At 44.1% G+C, this 21,019-nt stretch overlaps 1 protein-coding gene across 1 annotated transcript in view; it reads left to right on the forward strand.

Moving 5' to 3' along the window:
- Positions 1 to 6,272: 6,272 nt before the first annotated feature.
- Positions 6,273 to 21,019, forward strand: part of Pik3ap1 (phosphoinositide-3-kinase adaptor protein 1) — a 114,744-nt gene continuing 99,997 nt past the window's right edge. The window contains exons 1-2 of the mRNA XM_048338577.1: positions 6,273 to 6,406; positions 11,751 to 12,170. Coding sequence (XP_048194534.1) covers positions 6,394 to 6,406; positions 11,751 to 12,170 — 433 coding nt within the window. The 5' untranslated portion in view covers positions 6,273 to 6,393. The remainder of the gene's footprint in view (positions 6,407 to 11,750; positions 12,171 to 21,019) is intronic.

Here is a 21,019-nt window from a genome sequence, read left to right on the forward strand (position 1 = left end):
TCCTGTGTCCAGCCCAAGAGACTCTTAATCTGCAATTAACCAGCAAAAAGCAGGAAATGGAAATATGGCTCAAGTGGCAGAACACTAACCATGAGTATAGGTGTGTGAGAGAGCTAAAGGAGAATGTCCAAGCATTCAAGCCCCAGTACTAAAACAAAACAAAAAAGGAAAGAAAAAGAATATATGACCATGTGTAGTGTGTGTGTGTGTGTGTGTGTGTGTGTGTGTGTGTGTGTGTGTGTGTGTGTATTCCTATTCTTTGAAATCATTGACCTGGCTGGACATGGACTGGTTGTTGGGGGATTCCTTCCAGAGCAACCCCCATAAAAGGCACCTAACTGTAGGTACCTAGCTGTAGAGTGAGTGAGTATACATGTGTGAGAGCAAGAGAAGGAGAGAACAAGCAAGAGAGAGAGAGATTGCAGGTTAGTATTTTTTATTTAGGCTTTGCAAAACCCTGAACAAAGTTGTCTACAGCTAAACCAGATATTTCTTCTGCACTCATATATTAAATTAGTCCATCAGTTCATACTATAAAAAATTAAACCTAAATTTAATTACATTTACTATTTCTTATAAATTTTTGTAATTATTTGGTGCCCACTGTCACTTCTTATTCTTGAATCCAAGTATAAGGAGATAATCAATTCAGTAGCAAATATAGTAAGCCTAACACTTAGTAGCTTTTGATTTAAATGTAATATTTGCTTTGCACATCTATAAACTATGTTTATTTAATTTAATGCAAAAAGAAACCATAGGGTCATTATGATTGGATTGTTGGAGCTCAGGTGTAGAGCAATTTTTACTCTTAGTCATATATCCTAGTTATTTAGTCTATGGTTTGCCCTCTGACTTTATTTAGGGTCTCATCAAACACACACACACACACACACACACACACACACACACACACAAACCACAAAGTTAATTTTCAGAGATGATGTGTAATCATTATTTTTAGATGATGACTCGGGTTTCTGGGTTTGATCTTTTGCTTCAGGCTCTTTCATACAGTTTTATAAGTAATTAGCTAATTGGTATCTAATTCTTTTATTTGTAACATTTAGACTTCTAATCCATCTGGAGTTTGTTTTTATGTATGAAGTGGGGTGGAGGGCATGTGTTTCTTCCAGATGGTTGAGGCATTTATCAAGTAAATCATTTTTTCCTTTCCACATGAAATGTCACTTTTGCTAATCTCTTAAGTTCCCACTGGAATTTCTTACAGGATCTTTTACTTTTTTATTGTCAAAGTGATGTACAGAGAGGTTACAGTTTCATACATTAGGCAAGGATCCTTTACTATGTTCTAAGCCTTACTGTGACTTAAGCCTTAGTTCAAAACTTCAATCCCAGCCTCACACTATGATTTTATAGGTTCATACTTGTAATCCAAGCTACTCAGTAGGTTGATCTGAAGATTGCAATTTGAAGGCAGCTCGGCCATGAAAGCCCATGAGAAACTTATCTCCACTTAACCAGCAAATAACCAGAGGGAAGAAGTGCTGCTCAAATGGTGGAGCACCAGCCTTAAGCTAAAAAGTCAATTATATACTATACTATAATATAATAATGATTACATTATTTATTATACATTATTATATTTATATGTTATATATGTATCATACACAATTTATTATATAATACATAATAAAACATAAGTTCAAACTCCAGTACTGTTATATATAAATAAAGAAAATGTTTTTTGATAAGTTGCAGTAAATCCAACATATCCAAATGCTTATGTTAGGAAAGAGGAAGGGAATAAAGTTAATGGATAAAGGTTCAGGTTTGGAGAGAGAGAGAAGTGAACTCTAAGTAGAAAGGAGGAAAACATAATAAAGACATGTAGAAGTCAGTGAAGGAGAACACACACACAATAAGAGCATGAATAAACCAAAAGGCTGGTTCTTTGAAACAATCAATAAAATTGATTAAACATCCATCTAATTTTTTTGTCTTTGTGTGTGCCAGTCCTAGGGCGGGCTTGATCTCAGGGCCTGAGTACTGTTGCTTAGCTTTTTTGCTCAAGGCTAGAACTCTACCACTCTACCTCTAGTTCTGGCTTTTTTTTGGGGGGGGGGGTGCGGTTAATAAGACATATAATTACATGGCCTTTCTTGCCTAGTATGGCTTTGAACCATGATCCTCACATCTCAGTCTCTTGAGATCACAGGCATGAGCCACTGGTGCTTAGCTCTATCTAAACTGATAGAAACAGATATATTGTTCACACACACACACACACACACACACAAACACACACACACAGAGACTTTGCAGATGTCCATTACCAAAAATGAAGAGAGACAGTCATTACAGATTTAACAGTCATTAAAAATAAGGAAGTACTATAAATAATTTCATGTCAATAAAACCTTTAGATGAAATGGATAAATTTACTTGAAAACAAATCTGTATGGGAATCTGCAATTGATGAGCTGAAATATAAATTCAAAGGCCCTTATCAATATAAAAAAATTGAAACTACTAGCAAGATTTAATAAAGCAAAACTTAGACTGGGCACTGGTGGCTCACACCTTTAATTCTTGCTACTCAGGAGGCTGAGAGTCGTGGTTCAAAGCCAACCCAAGTAAGAAAGTCCAGGAGACTCTTATCTTCAATTAACTACCAGAAAACCAGAAGTGGTGCTGTGGCTCTAAGTGGTAGAGTGCTAGCCTTGAGCTGAAGAGCTCAGGGACAGTGCTCAGGCCCAGAGTTCAAGCCCATGACCAGAAAAAAAAAGAAGAAGGAAGGGAGGAAGGGAGGAGGGAAGGAAGGAAGGAAGGAAGGAAGGAAGGAAGGAAGGAAGGAAGGAAGGAAGGAAGGAAGGAAGGACAAATGAACAACTTAGGTCTTGAAAGTTTCACTGGTCAATTCTATCAAAAATTTAAGTAATTTCAGAAAGAAATAACATTGTTCTTTTTCTATCAGTAAATAGAGAAGAAATACCTGGTTCTTTATGAGGCCAGATTAACTGGCCAAAGACATTGCAAAAAAGAAAATCACAGGCCAACAGTCCCCATAAACACAGATGCAAATATCCTTAAAAGCCAATTGGTAATATCTTGAAAGTATGGCTCATCATGACCGAGGCTGAATTAGGAGCTAGTGACAGCTTGGTTCCAAAGAGTACAAAGTCAAGGAATCAGGAAAAAAAGAATTTTCTAGGTGGTTAGTCATAGCCAAATAGCACCAGAGTGGGAATAAGGATAAGGGCTCTGCCTCAATTCAGAGTACGGGGCATGTTCAAGCCTCTGACGGTTGTTTCCCCACTCTCCTACTGTACAGTCTACAAAGCCAAGTCTTAAGTAAACTTGTGTTACAGTTGCCTAGACTTTCTGCTTCAGCAGCTCAAAAGGCAGAAGTAGAAAACGTGCATGACACGCTTGCATGCATGGGTGCCGGCACCATCTGCGCATGACCTGCAGTGCTGAGGATTTGTGGGTGGCCCCCATTGTAGTTTATCAACCTCAGGGAGTGCTTTTAAATGAACTCTCCCCAAAGCACCTGGCTATGGAAAGAGCGTGGGATCCAATGTATTTGGGTGTGAACTTTAGTTCTGCTACCTGCTGAATGACCCTGGAAATTTTGTCCAATATCACAGACTCTCAGTTTCTCCATCTGTGAAGTGGAGGTAATACCTGTGATGCAGAATGATTGTGAGGCATAGGAAGTTCATGTGTCATAGGTGGTGCTCAGTAAATGTTAGCTCCCCTTCGATCAGTAAAGATGGTGGCTACACATAGCAAAACATCCACACAATTACAACTCAAGCAAGGCCAAGACATACTGATTTCTCTCTTATGTAAAAATAATCAGAGGCAGGAAAATTGCTGGACCTTGGTTGGGGCTTCCACAGTCAGTAGGAAATCAGGGTCTGCCTGTGTTTCTGCTACACCATCCTTAGTGTATGGCTTATATTCCTATGCTCACCTTATGATCAAAAAGGGCTGCTATATCATCTTCATCCTATTCACATTCCAGGCACTAAAGGGGAAAACTAAGGGGTGTATCTGCCAGCAGTTATACCTCTTCTGGAAAACTTTTCAGGACACCCCAACAAATGGTGGGCCTCCTCTAATTCTCAAAGAGGATGGGTCTTTTAGTAGGATACATTGCTCTTCCCAAATAAAATTGGGGCTCTGTTATAAGAAACAAGGGGAGAAAAAACCAGGTGCTGGTGGTTCACATCTATAATCCTAGCTACTCAAGAGGCTGAGATCTGAGGATCATAGTTTAAAGCCAGATTGGGCAGGAAAGTCTGTGAGGCAGAAAAAAACTGGAAGCGGCATTGGGGCACAAGTGGTAGAGCACTAGCCTTGAGCTAGTGCTTAGGACAGACAGTGTCTAGGATCTGAGTTCAAAACCTAGGACCAGCAAAAAAAAATTAAAGGAGAGAGAGAAAGAGAGAGAGGGAGGGAGGGAAGGAGGGAGGGAGAGAGGGAGGGAGGGAGGGAGGGAGGAAGGAAGGAAGGAAGGAAGGAAGGAAGGAAGGAAGGAAGGAAGGAAGGAAGGAAGGAAGGAAGGAAGGGAAAGAATAGTTATTGAGTGGTAACTGGCAGGGCTTCCAAGCCACAACACATGACAGAAAAGGCAGCCCTTGTGCAATGAGTAAATGTGAATGCAATCCAGCTTTGACATGTACTAACCACATAAGTGACTGTAGTTCAGACAAATTGCTTTACTGGAGTCAAATAGTAGGGGTCTAACATTTCGTGTACCTGAATTCGAGATCCAGTATCTGGATATGGCATTATCTGGACGTGGCCCAGATATGTATTGGAGGGGAGGCTGGGCTGTGACAGGACCTTTGTAGAATCTTCCATTTGAGTAAGTGGAGAGACAATTCTTTTGCAAGAAGGCTAGGCTTGTAGGTAGCTCCTTGCTCCTGAAAAGCCACCTGTTTTGTTTTCAATCGTGGGGCTTGAACTCAGGGCCAGAGCGCTGTCCCTGAGCTCTTTTGCTCAAGGATAGCATTCTACCACTTAGAGCCATAGCACCACTTCTGATTTCCTGGTGGCTAATTGGAGATACATTCTCACACACTTTTCTTCCCCTTCTGGCTTCAACCCACGATCCTCAGATCTCAGCCTCCTGAGTGGCTAGGATTACAGACGTGAGCCACTGGCACCCCTGTATTGAGTTTTAATACAATACCTTCCTGGGTTGGGTTGAAACCTTATCTGGAAGAGGTGGAAAGGGCAGCAATCTTTATATACCCAGAATGTTTATCAGGCAAAACCCAGTGACCAGAATGATAGCCCAGCGCACCTGTGACAGCCCACTTGCCTGTCCCACATCCCGTCTCCACACTCTTCACTCCATCCATAGGACCATGCCTGAGTTTCCTTGGACCATCGAACAGGGTGAATAGCTAATCCATCAATGACAGGATAGGAGCCAGTGCTCCTCACTGAACCCTGACTTAACATCTTCATCTGTAAAGTGAAACATTGGACTCAGTGACAAATATCTCATGCTTTCGAACTCCCGCTGTGTGCCGAGCCCTGTTTGAGGCGCTGGGGGTCGAAAGTGAAGGAAATTTACACCGGCTTTCAGGGAGCTGCCTCATGTTGGAGAGAGCTGAAAGATGGGTTGAGTATCCACTATAGCATGCTCCTCCATTTCTACCTTTTGTCCCAGTAAGTGAGGCTTTGGCGTTCAGGGAAAAGACTATGGTCTCTAGGTGTGAGGGATTATAATATTAAAGATGATAACATTTCTATCTATCATATGCGATTATAATGAACGTTTGTGGGTCGTTAGGAGACCAGATCCAAGGAATTGCAGAAACTCACAGAAGGGTATACTCAAGGGCAACACCCAATCCCCAGAGCCAGTTGTCTCGACTTCCCCTTCCTTCCCCTTCCTCTTTCCTAAGGGGGCACCAGCCCAGGGAGTAAAACAGGTGGCCCGGACAAGCTGGCGTTGATGTACGCTACCGCTCAGGTCCCAGAGACTGGCCAGCCCTACTTTCTCCTAGCTTCACTTCCCCAACACCTCGGGGTGCTCTGGGGTGGCAGATCAGAGGTGGGGGGGGGGGACGTGGAGCGCACGTGGTGCGATCTGAGGGCCGGCCATCCATGGGGGTCGGGGCGGGGTTTTCACTTCCCCTCCCCGAAACCGCTGCGGAGGAGGCAGGTGCTGGGGGCGGAGCCAGGAGGAAGGGGCGGGGCCGGACGGCGGGGCGGACCCTAAGGCACGCCCCCGCGGCCAGTCCCTCAGCGAGTCCCCGCTGCCCACAGGGAGGAAGCGCCAGAAGCAGCTGGTACTGCGCGGAGCCCGGTGCCCCATCGTCCCGCACCCTGGGACAGCGCGCCGGGCCGTGGCTGCGGGCCCCAGGCACGGGCACTCAGCTAGCCGGGCATGTGAGCCGCGTCCCCAGCATGGCAGCCTCAGGTGGGTTAGGCAGAGCTCCGGGCGCCCCGCAGCCTGCCCGCTCGAGCACCCCTGGTCTCCAGGGTCGCCCCTTGCGCTCATCCGCATCGCTCCGAGTGCGCGCTCTGTCACTTCTGTTGTCTTTTGTGCGGGGATTATTATTATTTTTTCCTTCTTTTGTAATCCCCTCTGATCTTTTTTTCCTGGGCCTGGTATCAACTTCTCTAAACTACCCAGCCTGTTGCTCGATTCTCTCCATCCCCCTGCCTTGTTGATCACAGTCTTCCACATTTGACTTCTAAGTCACCGTTTTTCCTTCCTCCTCTGGCTTTCGGAGCTTCCCAGGGTCGTTTCTCCCATTTCTCCAGCTCTCTGACTCGAATTCGGAAACTAGTAGGTTGGAAGCATAGCACAGACTTGCCTATGAGGCAAATGCTTCTCTAGGGGCTTAACTGCCAACAGGGGGCGCTCGGTCAGATCTGTGTGATGCTGGCAGGCCCTGGGTGGCCCTTGGCTAGCTGCTCAAGCCCCTTGTCCATTAGGAATTCGAGAACCCTATTCCTGTAATTTAATTTAATTTTTCTGTGTCATCTCTAGAACTTTTAGGACTGGGGAAAGTTGAAGGGACTGGGTAGATCCACCCTTCCGAATATGCCAAGTTCCCTTCTGGTTCATGGGTATGTAATACACTTGGCAAGTCGCTCCAATAGAGAGAAAAGCACACACTAATGATAATGATCAGAGACAACAAACGTTAGCCCTGCCTGTACACCCCAGTGAACATTGTCCACCTATTGTGTTCCCAGTGGTGACCAGGACAACCCGATCTCTGTGTTCCAGAAGTTATTAGTAGATAAGAAAAGATAGTTACCATGTTTTCAGGTAGACTTTCTCAGCCCAACTTATGGCGTTTTAGTAGAGAATATCACATGAAAATGGGACTTGGGGGGAAGGCACTCTTCTTGGAGGATGAGTGGGAGAAGATGCTAGAATGAAGAACCTGCTGTCTCTGGTCATGGTGATTTGGAAGTGGGCATAGGAAGGCCAAGGAAGTCAGTTCTACTAGCTTTGATAACACAGAGATTTAAGGGGGCAAGAAGGTGGTTCCTTTCAGCCTCTTGGCTCTAGCTGGGCTATGCAGCTGTAGAAGAGGCTGGATTGGCTCATTATTATGAGCTTAGTAATGACAGGCTCATGGTCCACATACTGCCTTTGAAGGCTGAAGCAGAGTTCATTCATTGGACAGATACTTACTGCCTGCTTACAGTATCCAGGCACTGTTGTAGGTGCCCAATGCCCCTTCACCAAACAGCAGACAAAAGCCATTCCCCTGTGGAGCGTAGGCACAGGGAAGACAGGCAACCTTTCTTGTTTCCTTAATCAGCAAAGTACTTCGTGTGATATGTAGAAAAACAACAGAGAGGGAGAGGGGACTTGGGATAGAATTTAAAAGAAGGGGCCAGCTGAGGTCTCTTGGAGAAAGGAAAACTCGGCTCAGTTCTGAAGGAAGAGAGGAAGGGGCTCTGTTTGAAGAAAGTGCTAGAGAGTGGGTGTGGTTAGGAGGGTGGAACTTGGGTTCTCATGAGGGTCCTAGCCCAGTCACCAAAATTGGGCCTGTATGTGGGTTAGAGTTGTCAAATCCTGTTGTGGTTAGCATCTTCTGTGTCAAGACAACATGCCATGTTCTGAAAGTGGTAGCTGGATCCCTGGGGCTCTCCAAGGACCCATGGGAGCAGTCACAATGAGGAAGGCCATGCCTCTTTTCCAGGTGCTGTAGCCTCTACAATCTTCCAGGCCACCCTTCCCATCCACTTAAAGTGTGCAGTTCTACTTGGTGGATTTTAGTTTCTCAATGTGTATGTGCGTGCATCACCAGAGTCAATTCCAGAACATCTTCATCACCTCAGATAGCAATTGTGTACTCTGTAGCCAGCTCTCGTTTGTGAGGCCTCCTCTCCAGCCTGAAGAGAGAGGAGTTTCCCTGCTCTGTACTTTCACATGAAGGGATCAGGGATCAGGGATTCTGTGATCTTTGATGGTTGTTTTCCTTCACACAGCACAATGCTTTTAAAGGTCACTCAGTGGTAGCTTATGTTGATACTTTAGATACTTTATTCCCTTTTTATTGTCTAAGCCTTTGATTAAAAAATTTTCTTTCCCTTGAAAGGTAGGCATTAATCTTTTATTTCCTGAAAGACCTGTTTGTTTGCTGAAATCCTGGAGTCTCCTGGTCTTTGAAAGAACCCTGTGTAGCAGGAGGAAATGAGATGAAGTCAGCCTATTGTGGAACAGTCTCCAGGTCCTGATGGATTCTGGTATATTCACAAGTGGGAGAGGGCAAGGCTATGACTTGCCCAAGTGGCCAAGCCTATGGCTGGTGAACACTAGAGCCCTCTCTCCATGCATCAACCTCCAGAATTAGAGGAGTGCTTCCATGCTTGGTCCTGGTCCTCTCTTCAAGCTTACCTCTAGTCCTCCTGTCCTTCGGGACCTACAGTACCATAGGGCTGCGAGGGACTTGTCATTTATTTTTGTGATCTTCACTTTCATTTCATCCTTGAGGCCTCTCTACACTCTTGCTAAGTCACTAAACTTGAATATTCCTCATGTTCCCATTCACAGGGGACAGGATATTCCTAATGGGTGTTTATTACCAGATCTCTCCCTGTATCAGTCACTGTCTTTCTCTCACAACCCTCCAACTTTTTGGTAGTACTGGGGCTTGAACTGAGGACCTCATATTTGCTATGTAGGCACTCTACTACTTGAGCCATTCTCTCAGTCCTTCTTACTTTATTTTAGAATCTTGAGTTTTTGCCCTGGCAGAAATCTTCCCATCAAAGCCTCCCAAGAAGCTGGGTGATAAGTGTGTACCACTATGCCCTGTTTATTGGTTGACATAGGGTCTCCATAAAACTTTTTCCCAGAGCTGGAACCTGGGAAACCAAGGTGCTCCCAATCTCTACTTCCCAAAGAGTTGAGATGACAAGTGTAAGGCACTGTGCCTGGCCTTCACATCTCTCCTTAAATATGGCGCTCAGATTCAAACATAGGACTCCAGGCCAGATGGACCAGGTGACTTGGAGTCACCTACAGACTCTAATGGGCTAGGCTGTGTATTTGAGAAATTCACTAGCTTTTCTCAGCTAGAGTCTGAGTCATTCAGTGACATCTCTCTTCCAGTCACTGTGTTTCTTCCCAGCACTGTGACTCCCCATTGCCACCTCATTTATTCTCTCTAGTCTCCAAACCTTTATCTAAGCTCGATAAATCTAAAGCCCTTCTCTCAGTTCTGCCTGGGGTTTCTGGATTCTATGTAGTATTTTTCTTTTCTTGTCAGTTGTGTGCTTGAATTCAGGTGCTGGGCGCTGTTCCTGAGCTCTTTTTGCTCAAAGCTAGCACTCTACCACTTTGAGCCACAGCTCCACTTCTACTTTTCTGGTGGTTAGAGGTAAGAGCCTCACAGACTTTGCTTCTTGCACTGGCTTTGAATCATGATTCTCAAATCTCAACCTCGTGAGTAGCTAGGATTATAGCTGTGAGCCACTGGTGCCCAATTGTATTTAGTTTTTCTTAAGGAGAAAAAAAAAAACCCTCCAAGGAAAAGTGACTTTGTACAATGACTTATTGTTAAGGGAGAGGGGAGCTGTCATTGAAGAAAGGGGAAAACACCCCCAAAAAAACCACTGACAAACATTTATTGTCCACCCAGCATGTTGGAGAGGAACTGTGACTTCCATTCTGGACTTTTCTACAACTTTCCTGGCTTTCAGTTTCAATAGCACTGTCATATTCAGGAGCATGGCAGAGTTCATAGTTCTTATTTACATGGAGGGCAGATTTGACTACATTTAGTGCACTGGTCTTCATTGTCCCAACTTAGGGACCAAATAGGTTGTGATGTCAATGACTCTGAGGTGCTTGTCAAATACTCTTGCTCAACCTGGATCAAATTTAACCTAAAAAAAACCCATGGTTAAATGTGTTGCTTTAGATAGAAGAGGCAAACCTCTTAAAGTTTATTTTATTTCATTGTATTTTATTTGTGGTGATATTAGGACTTAACCTTAGAGCGTCACACTCTCACTTAGCTTTCTCACTCAAGGCTGGGTCTACCACGGAGCTATACCTTCTGGCTTTTTGCTGGTAAATAAGAGTTCCATGGATTTTTGCCAACTGGGCTTCAAACCATGATCCTCACATCTCAGCCTCATAAGTAGTTAGGATTAGAGGCATGAGCCACCAATGCGTGGTCTTAAGGGTTTTTTATTTAAATTTTATCTTAAGACAGTGAGTCCCCAGGAAAATAGTTCCTATGGACCTATGTATTCTATACCCAGTTTATCCTGTTATTAACCTATATTAATATGCTACATTTGCTATAATTAGTGAACCAATATTGGCAGCTTATTACTCTTTGTGGAGGAGGGTCTTTTGAAACAGGATCTTACTGAAAATCTCAGGCTAGTCTGGAACATGACAGCTTTGACCAATTATTAAGAGTTTTTGACATAGTAAACCTATGCTTAGTACTTTACATGTAATATCTAATTAGTTCTCCTGAAATACAGATAAATATTTCCACTATGTTGTATTTACAGGTGAGTAAACTGAAATTTAAGGCCTATGATAATCTGCCCAAGGTTACACTGTTAGGTGGCAGAGCCAAGATTTTAAGTCTGACTGACACACCTCACATCTGTGATTCTAACCAATGTATATTTGAGGACAGAGCTGAGTTCTGGGTCAAATCAAATTCCCTTCACATTTGTGTGTGTGTACATACATCAGGCACTGAAATTTAAATTCAGGGCTTCATGCTTCTGCTTGGCTTTTCTCTCTCTCAAGGCTTTTACTCTACTACTTGAGTCACACTTCCACTTCTATTTCTTTTTGCTGGTTAATTGGAGTTGAGTCTCATAGCCTTTTCTGCTCAAGAACTGTGTTCTTCAGTTCTTAGCCTCCTGAGTAGCTAGGATTATAGATGTGAGCCACTAGTGCCTTCAAATTCTGACTTTGCTCTTGTGAACCTCGGGCAAGTTACATGATCTGCCACACTCAGTTTTGCCCTCATCTTGAGAGGATAAGAAAGTTTACTAGTCAATGTGCTTAGAATATACCTGGAACATACCCTAGACTGTACTAGCTTTGGAGGCACAGGAGCTGGGGAGCAGAACAGGTGAAACAATCGCTTCTGCAAAGACCTTCTGCCAGATGTGTTTGGGCAAAGTCAGACTCTGACATGATGGCCAGACCACCTATATATGGAGACAGAGGTTAGACAGGTGTGGAGAGACAGGCCCAGAATGGCTGTAGGTGTCTCTCATATGTGTTAACAAGCTTCTCATTCCTCCTGTTTATCCAGGAATGCCCCGCGGATGCGATGTACTCATTGTCTACAGCCAGGATGCAGAGGAATGGTGCCAGTACCTGCAAGAACTTTTCTTGTCCAGCCGGCAGGTGCGCAGCCACAAGATGCTGACCCACCGGCTGGGCCTAGACGTTTCATTCTCGGCTGAGGACCTGCGCGTATTCCTCAGTGCACGCTGTGTGTTGGTGCTGCTGTCTGCAGAGCTGGTGCAGCTCTTCTACCAGCCGGCCCGGCTGCCCCTGCTGCAGAGGGCCTTCCACCCACCTCGCCGCGTCTTGAGGCTGCTCTGCGGGGTGCACGGACACCAGGAGCAGTTCCTGCCCCTCTTTCCCGACTGGGCCCACTGGCAGGAGCTCACATGTGATGATGAGCCTGAGACATACCTGGCAGCTGTGAAGAAGGCCATTTCTGAAGGTGAGCATTGCTTCCAATGTAAGAAGCGGCAAGAATCAGTCAGGTGCTAGATGTGCAGCCTAGACATCTTTTAGGTCAACACCGGTAATGTGTATTTAGTAGGAGATCTTGATATGCTGATACCTGGTCCTATGTCTTGGTTTAGAGCAGCTAGCTCCTGAAGCAGGATCAGTCTCTTGGATGGGGAAGCAAAGAGGACACTTTTTTTTGTGTATTCTGTTGTAGGATGAAAGCCTTCTTTTTGTAACTTTCTTTCTTTTCTTTTTCCTCCCCCCCCCCCCCCGTGTGTGTGTGTGCGTGTGCGCACCCCGGTGTGCACTAGTCTTGGGGCTTGAACTCAGGGCCTGGATGTTGTCTCTGAGCTTCTTTTGCTCAGTTCTGTTCTTGGGTTTTTTGTTGTTGTTTTTGTTTTTGGGGTTTTTTTGCTCGGCTGTTCTACCACTTTTAGCTGCAGCTCCACGTCTAGCTTTTTTGGTGGGTAATTGAAGATATGCATCTCACAGACTTTCCTGCCTGGGTTTGCTTCAAACTGTGATCCTCAGATCTCAGCTTCATGAGTACCTAGGATTACAGGTATGAGCCACTGGTGCCTGGCTTTCCTAGAATTTTTCTATGCACGGAAGACACAGGTTTCTACCTAGACAGCAGCTGGGGTGAGGCTGAGATTTTATTTGCTGTTGGTATGGGTTTATCATCAAATGACTGCATTTGAGAGAGAGAGAGAGAGAGAGAGAGAGAGAGAGAGAGAGAGAGAGAGAGACTGTACTGGGCTTGAATGCAGGGCTTGTGCATTGTCCCTTACCTTTTTCACTTAAGACTGGTGTTCTACCACTTGAGCCACAGCTCCACTTCTGGCTCTTTTATGGCCAATTGGAGATAAATATCTCATAGATTTTCCTACCCAGGCTGGCTTCAAACCTTGGTCCTCAGATCTTAAGCTTCCCGAGTAGCTAGGATTACAGGTTTAAGCCATGGTCACCCAGCTCTGACAATGGTATTTTTTTGTTGAAAAGGTATCACTTTTAGATGACGTGTATAAAGAGTAGCCCTTTTTCTCGATTTCCTACCAGCCTAGTTTCTATCTTTTATCTTGCTTCTCTTTTTTGGAGTGGGAAAATTCCAATCCTCTCTGCTAGGGCTGGTGATTTCAGTGGCCCCAGGAAGTGTGACACATGCTCTGATTAATGTAGCGGAAGAGGCGCTCTGGGATGGATGCTGTCACAGCTTCTCTTCCTCTTTTGTTTTTCTATTTTGGTACCTCTGTGGGGTATGAGTGGGCTGTGTGTTTATCTTCTGTCTCTGACCATTTGAGATCTGTATCCCTGAAGCCAGTGAAGAAGTTTGAGAAATTTGGGTCTGACTTAGCTGTACTTGTCTCCATGATTCTTGGTGTGACTTGGGCATCACTCAGTTCATCCACTCCTGTCTCATCTGATGAACCAAACCAAAGATCTGAGAGTTTGCTAATTCTAAGTGACTTTATTACTTATTAATTAATTTATTTTTGTCTGAGATCGGGATTTGAACTCTTGATCTGACGCTTTCGCTCATTGGCTGATGCTCTACCACCTCAGCCACACCTCCAATCCCCTGAGTGCCCTTAGAAAGTGCTTTTATTCAGAAATAGGATACTCTAAGTCAATACATATGACCAGGTTTCTTAATATAGTATAGCCCTGTTTGTGCTGGAAATGATTAGTGGAAAAGCAAAAGATTGTCACCAAAATGCCTAGAACCTGACTTTGATTTTTCTTGAGGTTATTTTTGCTTTGCAAGAAAATGCATATACAGTAATTCAAATGTACATGATTGCATTTTGTTGCTTTGAGCTGCCTGAACTTACAAAGAACTGTTGGTGTGGATGAGGCATATCACTATTGGAGTCCATTATGACCTTGACGCATTAACCAATCAGTCAGAGCTTCATGGATATATTGTCACTGTCCAGGCATCTCACACTACACAGTCTTAATAGACTGCTCTCTAAAATGTCACAGTGGTGGTATTAAAAAATATATACTAAAGGACTTGGAGAGGTGCTCACTTAGCATTTGTGAGATGGTTAGGCTGTAGTTCAATTGCCAGCACACACTCCCTTCCTTCCTTCCTTCCTTCCTTCCTTCCTTCCTTCCTTCCTTCCTTCCTTCCTTCCTTCCTTCCTTCTTTCCTTCCTTCCTTCCTTCCTTCCTTCCTTCCTTCCTTCCTTCCTTCCTTCCTTCTTTCCTTCCTTCCTTCTTTTCTCCATCCCTCCCCTCCCTCCTTTTTTCCCTCCCTCCCTCCCTTTCTCTCTCTCTTCTTCCTTCCTTTCTTTCTTCCTTTCTTTTTTTCTTCTCTTTTTTGTTTTATTTGGTGTCGATCCTGGGGCTTGAACTCAGGGCCTAGGCACAGTCCTTGAGCTTTTGTGCTCAAGGCTAGTGTTGTACTACTTGAGCCACAGCTCCATTTCCAGCCCCTGCGTCCCACCCCCACACACCTTTTTTGTGGTTCATTGGAGATAAGAGTGACTTGAACTTTCCTGCCTGGGCTAGCTATAAACTGTGATCCTCAGATCTCAGCTTCCTGAGTAGCTAGGATTATAGGTATGAGCCACTAATGCCTAGCACACATTTCTTTTAGTATTGTTTGGATGTATCTACTGATTGGATTCCTAGATAAACTGATTTCCTCTATTATTTTGCTTGTTAGTACATACTGGCTTATTATGCTGTGAGCCTTTAGCTGCAAGAGTTTCAGAAAGAATGAAACACTTCACAGTGGTGTTTCTGATCTAAAAACAAATAACCTCTCAGAAAAAGATTATTTTGATGGGGAGGATAGTTCCAAATCAATTGCTAGAGAGGTAGATAGAATTATGGGAAAGAGGAAGATGAAACTGAGATTAAAGACTGGCCACTCTCGGTCAGTCACTCTCGGTTTGGGCTGTACTAGCTAATTTAGTGATAGTCCAGCTTTTTTTTTTTTTTGCCAGTCCTGGGCCTTGGACTCAGGGCCTGAGCACTGTCCCTGGCTTCTTCCCGCTCAAGGCTAGCACTCTGCCACTTGAGCCACAGCGCCGCTTCTGGCCGTTTTCTGTATATGTGGTGCTGGGGAATCAAACCTAGGGCCTCGTGTATCCGAGGCAGGCACTCTTGCCACTAGGCTATATCCCCAGCCCCTATAGTCCAGCTTTTGTGTGCATGGAAGAACTTATGAATATGGGCAATGTACATATTCTAACTCTGAAAGTTTTGGGAAAGCTCAAGACTGAGCATCTCTAATCAGCTCTTCGGTGTTGCTGCTGCTGCTGCGGGCCCAGAATGAGTCTAAGCCTGCTCCTCTCCCCCTCCTTACATGAACCATTAGAAACATTCTCTACTGTTACAGGAATGGAGGCTGCATCATATCAGGGAAGCTCTAGTACACCATCTGTTTAGCTGTAAGATTAAGCCAGTGTTCAGTAGTTAGGCCATCAGACTGATAGGTGGAGACCCTGAGCTCTGTGCCTTTGTCCCCAGAATCATGTGCATGCTGACAGCTTTCCATGTCACAGCTTTCCTGATAGAAATGGGTTTGCCCCAGGGATGGGGGTACTCCTGCCACATCAGTCCTTACTCTTGCTTAGTCTATAGGATTTTGATTAGTGTTACTATCCCACTACAAATGTTTTGGAGGTTTTATTTTATTTCTTGCCCTCCCCCTCCAAGTTTGGCAGCCACCAGAACATGGTTTCATTAGAGTCTTCAGTGTGTGGAAGCAATTAATCTCATAAATTCTTCATTGGCAAAACAATGGGGCTGGACCAGGTGACTTGGACAGTTTCTCGCATTACAAATTTGCTAAGGAGAAGCTACTCAGAACTTTTCCACTGAGTTGGGCCACTTCCCAAATATCTGCATGAATAGATATCCATGTGGAGAAGATGATACTATTGTTCTGAAGTTTCTAGACTTGTGGGATGATTATTTTCAAATAAGGAAGTAAGAAAACCCCAAGAACAGCCTAGCAATTATTTCCTCTTTTTACTGGGGCTTTATTCTTGTTGCAGATCTCACTGGAATACAAACTTAAATCTGCTAGACTGTGTGGGAAAGGACTCAGTGGGTGATATTGAGCTTTATTTCAAGCATTCTTACGTGCGTGAGCACCCATGCACACATATGCTGAGTGTGGAGGGAAACTAACTTCTGTTTTTATGTAGTATTACAGTGAAGAGCTTATTGGCTTCTTTATGTGCATTACTTTCGGCTGGCCTGACCCCTCCCTTGCCATACCCTTTGTTTCAAGAGTTCCAACGGTACTTAAAAGATCCTGTATTTTCCCTTGGCTCATACAGGAAAATATTTTCGAGGAATATGACCACATCTGGAACTTAAAAGAAAAACAACTGAGATATTTAAAAATACTTCTAGCTAATCAAATAGATTCTAAAATCTATTCCTAAATTTATTGTTTCTAGTCCTTCTTTTTTTTTTTGGTCCAAGACTGGGACTCACATTTGGCACTTGACACTTTGGCTCACTGCTAGCACTCTACCAACTGAATCATGCCTCCAAACTCCTATGTTTCTAGTCTTACTGGAGTGTAATTAACATAAACATTGCATCTATGTAAAATGGGAGGACTTGTGAAATAGTGATCACAATCCAGTTAGTAAATGTATTTGTCACCATCTATAGTAACCACTGTGTGTGTATGCATGTGTATATGCGTGTGTGTGTATATATGCATGTGTAGTAAGAACTTTTAAGCAAGTTTTAAGAAAGTGATACGTTATTATTAACTGTAGTCACCACATTACAATTAGACCCTCAGAATTTATTCATTTTATAACTGAGAGTTTGGACCATTTGATGGACATCTCCTCCCTTCTTTCTCCCCTCCATTACTCTTCCCTCCTCTGCTGTAGCCTTGAAAACCACTATTCTACTCTGTTTCTGTGAGCTTGTGTATGCACACATGCATGCATGTGTGCTATACCAGCAATGGAATTTGAACTTAGGGCTTGGTGCTTACTAGACAAGTACTATATTGCTGAGCTTTGCCTCAGCCTTTTGTAGGCTTTAGTTTAGTTTTTTTTTTTTTAATATGATCTCAGTTTTTGCTGGCCTCAGACCACTATCCTCCTAACCTCCCATGTAGCTGAGATTACAGATGTGAGCCACCATATCAGGATTGCTAAACATGATGGAGGATCTTGATAATGTTTTGTGTAGGCTGTCCTTGAACGTTGCTCCTCCTAATCCTAGACTACTGAGTAGCTGGGATTACAAGGATAGCTACTGTGCTAGACCTGAATTTTTATTTATTCATCTATTTATTTATTTGCCAGTCCTGGGGCTTGAACTCAGGGCCTGAGCACTTGTCCCTGGCTTCTGTTTGCTCAAGGCTACCTAGCACTCTGCCACTTGAGCCACAGCGCCACTTCTGGCCTTTTCTATATATGTGGTGCTGAGGATTGGAACCCAGGGCTTCATGTATACAAGACAAGCACTCTTGCCACTAGGCCATATTCCCAGCTCCCTGAATTTTATTATTAAGATTTCACATGTAAGTGGAATAATATAAAAATAAAGTATTTGTTTTTTTTGCTCATAGCACATAGCATAATGTCCTCTGGGTTTACCTGTGTTACAACTGGCAGGCTTTCCTACTGTTTTATGATTGGATAATATTCCCTTACACAACTTGTCAAATTTAAAAAGGAACTTAAAAATAGCAATAGATGTTTACCACAATGCTAAAAAAAATAAGCAAAAGTATCTTAGTTTCTTTTTTCTTTTTTATTTATTTAATTTTTTTTTTGGCCAGTCCTGGGCCTTGGACTCAGGGCCTGAGCACTGTCCCTGGCTTCTTCCCGCTCAAGGCTAGCACTCTGCCACTTGAGCCACAGCGCCGCTTCTGGCCGTTTTCTGTATATGTGGTGCTGGGGAATCGAACCTAGGGCCTCGTGTATCCGAGGCAGGCACTCTTGCCACTAGGCTATATCCCCAGCCCTTAGTTTCTTTTTTAAATGAATCATAGTAAAATAAATTTTCAGGGTGGCAAGTTACCTTTGAGCAGCTCCTTGTCCATGAAATGGACCATCATCTTCCTTCCTTTTATACCTGGTTCATTCCATTGGCAATTTCTCTTGCAAAAATTCTCAAGTGGAGCCCAGAGCCTTTGGTTCAGATTCGTAACCCTAGTTACTCAGGAGGCTGAGATCTGAGGATCTTGGTTTGAAGCCAGCCTGGACAGGAAAGTCTGTGAGACTCTTATCTTTAACCATCAGAAAACCAGAAGTAGAGCAGTGGCTCAACAAGATAGAGTTCTAGTCTTGAGCAAAAAAAGCTCAAGCTCCATGACCACCAACAACAAAAAAACTAACTCAAATGGAGAACTACTCTGCACCCTTCCTCCACTTATGGAAATTGCAAGCAATTGTGGCAAGGGCAAATGGGCAGGTGGTTTTATGGCCATTTTCTGGAAGAGAAAACAGGTCTTGCCAGGCACTTGTAGCTCACATCTGTAATTCTAGTTACTCAGGAGGCTGAGAGCTGAGGATCATGGTCCAAAGCCAATCTGGGCAGGATTTGTCTCCAATTAACCAGCAAAGAGCTGGAAGTGGAAGTATGGCACAAATTGTAGAATGGGGGCCTTGAGCAAAAATACTAAGGGATAGCACTGGTACCAGCACAAAACAAAACAAAACAAAACAAAACTATAAAGAACTCAAAAATAACAACAACAATAAAACCCTTTGAGGTTCCAGAGATTAAATATCTTGTTTAAGGACTAGGGTAGCTCACTCTGGAACTCGGGGTTTTCAGGTCCCAGATTGCTTTCCCCTTTGCCTCATTTTTTCTGTCTTTCCTGTCTTTCCTCCCCATCGTCCTTCTTCACCTTTGGACAAGGAATAAGCAAGTGCATTGAAGAGGCAGGATCAGAGAAGAATGAGGCTTCATGAGTTCCCCAGGCCTTAGATTCCAGAGCCAGGCTGGATGTTGGCATTGCTCTTTGATTTAGTTTCCTGCAGGTGCCCGGGCCTCATTCCTACCTACTAAATGGGAATCTCTGGGTGCTAGATGTGGGAAGGTGAGTTTCAGAAAGCTTCTATCATTGGTTCTACAGTACAGTCAGGCTTGGGTCTGGGCCTGCAGCAGCTCAGGCCCTGAGGCCTATGATAGGCAGGTCACAGGGCAGTGGGTCCTGGGGCTTAGACTCAGCCTTGGCACGTCATAGGCAGCAGCCTTCACAGAGGGGAGGCAGTTAGATTCTCAGCAAAGGGGAAGTCATCGCACACTGCTCAGTGAGCTGGCTTCGTGGATGGTGAGTTATAGATGGCTTCTGGGGCTTGAGGGGGCTTTCCAGAGACTCCTGAGGAGGGAGAGGAGGGGAAGGAGGTGCTGGCCTCAGACTTGGTGGAATGGATTTTTGTTGCTGTCTTCCTGCCTTGTGTCCCAGGTTGCTGTGGGTTTACCTATCTGCAGCTGGCTTCATCCGTTGCCTTAAATGCCTCTGCTACAAGTTGCTTGCTTCATATCTCCTCTGTTGAAATGGTCCGAGGTTTGGGGAAGAATGTGCCTAGCTGGGATGGTGAAATCTTCTTGGTGTCACTAAAAAGCTATAGCCTGCCCAAGAGCTATTTGGGTTTTCCCTGCCCTGTCCCCTAACCACCATGTGGAACCAGGAAGACATTCACTGCCAACTGTACCAGGGACAACTAAGTGAGAACTAAAGCTCAGGAGATTTTTGTTCCCGTGGGATTTTTCCCATTGAGGACTCAGAGTCCACCAGGATCATAAATTTCCCAACAAACTGTGAGCTCCAGGGGGTGGAAAACCTGATGCCCCTACTGATTCATCAGTTGCTCAGCAATGGCTTCCTCCTTTATACTAGTTTGCAAGTCTTCTGGCTGCCCATTCCTGGGGGGCTATGGTGAAAAGTGAGAAATGCCTGCTGAAGTTTCCACAAGTGGGAGAATCTCAAGTTTATACCTGTCTGTGTTTTCTAATGTGCCAGAATGAAAGCATCATTTATCAGTTAATACCTTACCATGTTGTTTCAGTTTTTCTTCTCTTTTTCTTGCCTCTTTGTGTGTGTGTGTGTGTGTGTGTGTGTGTGTGTGTGTGTATGTGTGTGTATGTTTATGTCTTGCTTTGCCTGAGACTATTACTAGCAGTGAATGCTAGAATAAAAAGAACTGGGGTTGGAGCTATGGCTTAGTTGATAAAAGCCCTGGGTACTGGGTTTGAGTCCCAGTCTTGGACCAAAAATAAAAAAAAGAAAGAAAAGGGAATAGAATATTAGAACTCAAGAGACCTGTTTTCCTCCTTCAAAATTCTTCTAGTAGACTTAATTCCAAATGATCTGTGAAGTTTCCTTATGAGAAAGACGTTAATATCATCTCCATTTTAAAAATGACAAAAACAAGGCCTAGGCAAATTGAATGACTTGCCCAGGGTTACACATTGCTTTTCCATCAGAGCTGGAATCAGATAGCGGGTCTGTTAACTCCCAGGCTGAGGTCTGGTTTTTGCCTCATATAGATGCCAGAGCTAGCCTCTCATCTTAGGCATCTGCTATTTTTATACTGGGCCAAAGTAGGGAAACAGAAACAGCCACACCCATTTCTATCCCCACGACTTCATTTTAGTGCTTTCTTTTGTGTGTATGTGTGCTAGTCCTGGGGGTTTGAACCCAGGGCCTGGATGTCATCCTTGAGCTTTTTTGCTTCAAGGCTAGTGCTCTACCACGATGAGCCACATTCTAGTTTCTGGTGGTTAATTAGAGATAAGAGTCTCACAGGCTATCTGGCCTGGGTTGGCTTTGAACCATTATCCTAAGATCATTAGTAGGTCGGATTATAGACAGGAACCACCTGTGTCCAG

This window comes from Perognathus longimembris, chromosome 2 (genome assembly GCF_023159225.1).
Source record: "Perognathus longimembris pacificus isolate PPM17 chromosome 2, ASM2315922v1, whole genome shotgun sequence".
Taxonomy (NCBI): domain Eukaryota; kingdom Metazoa; phylum Chordata; class Mammalia; order Rodentia; family Heteromyidae; genus Perognathus; species Perognathus longimembris.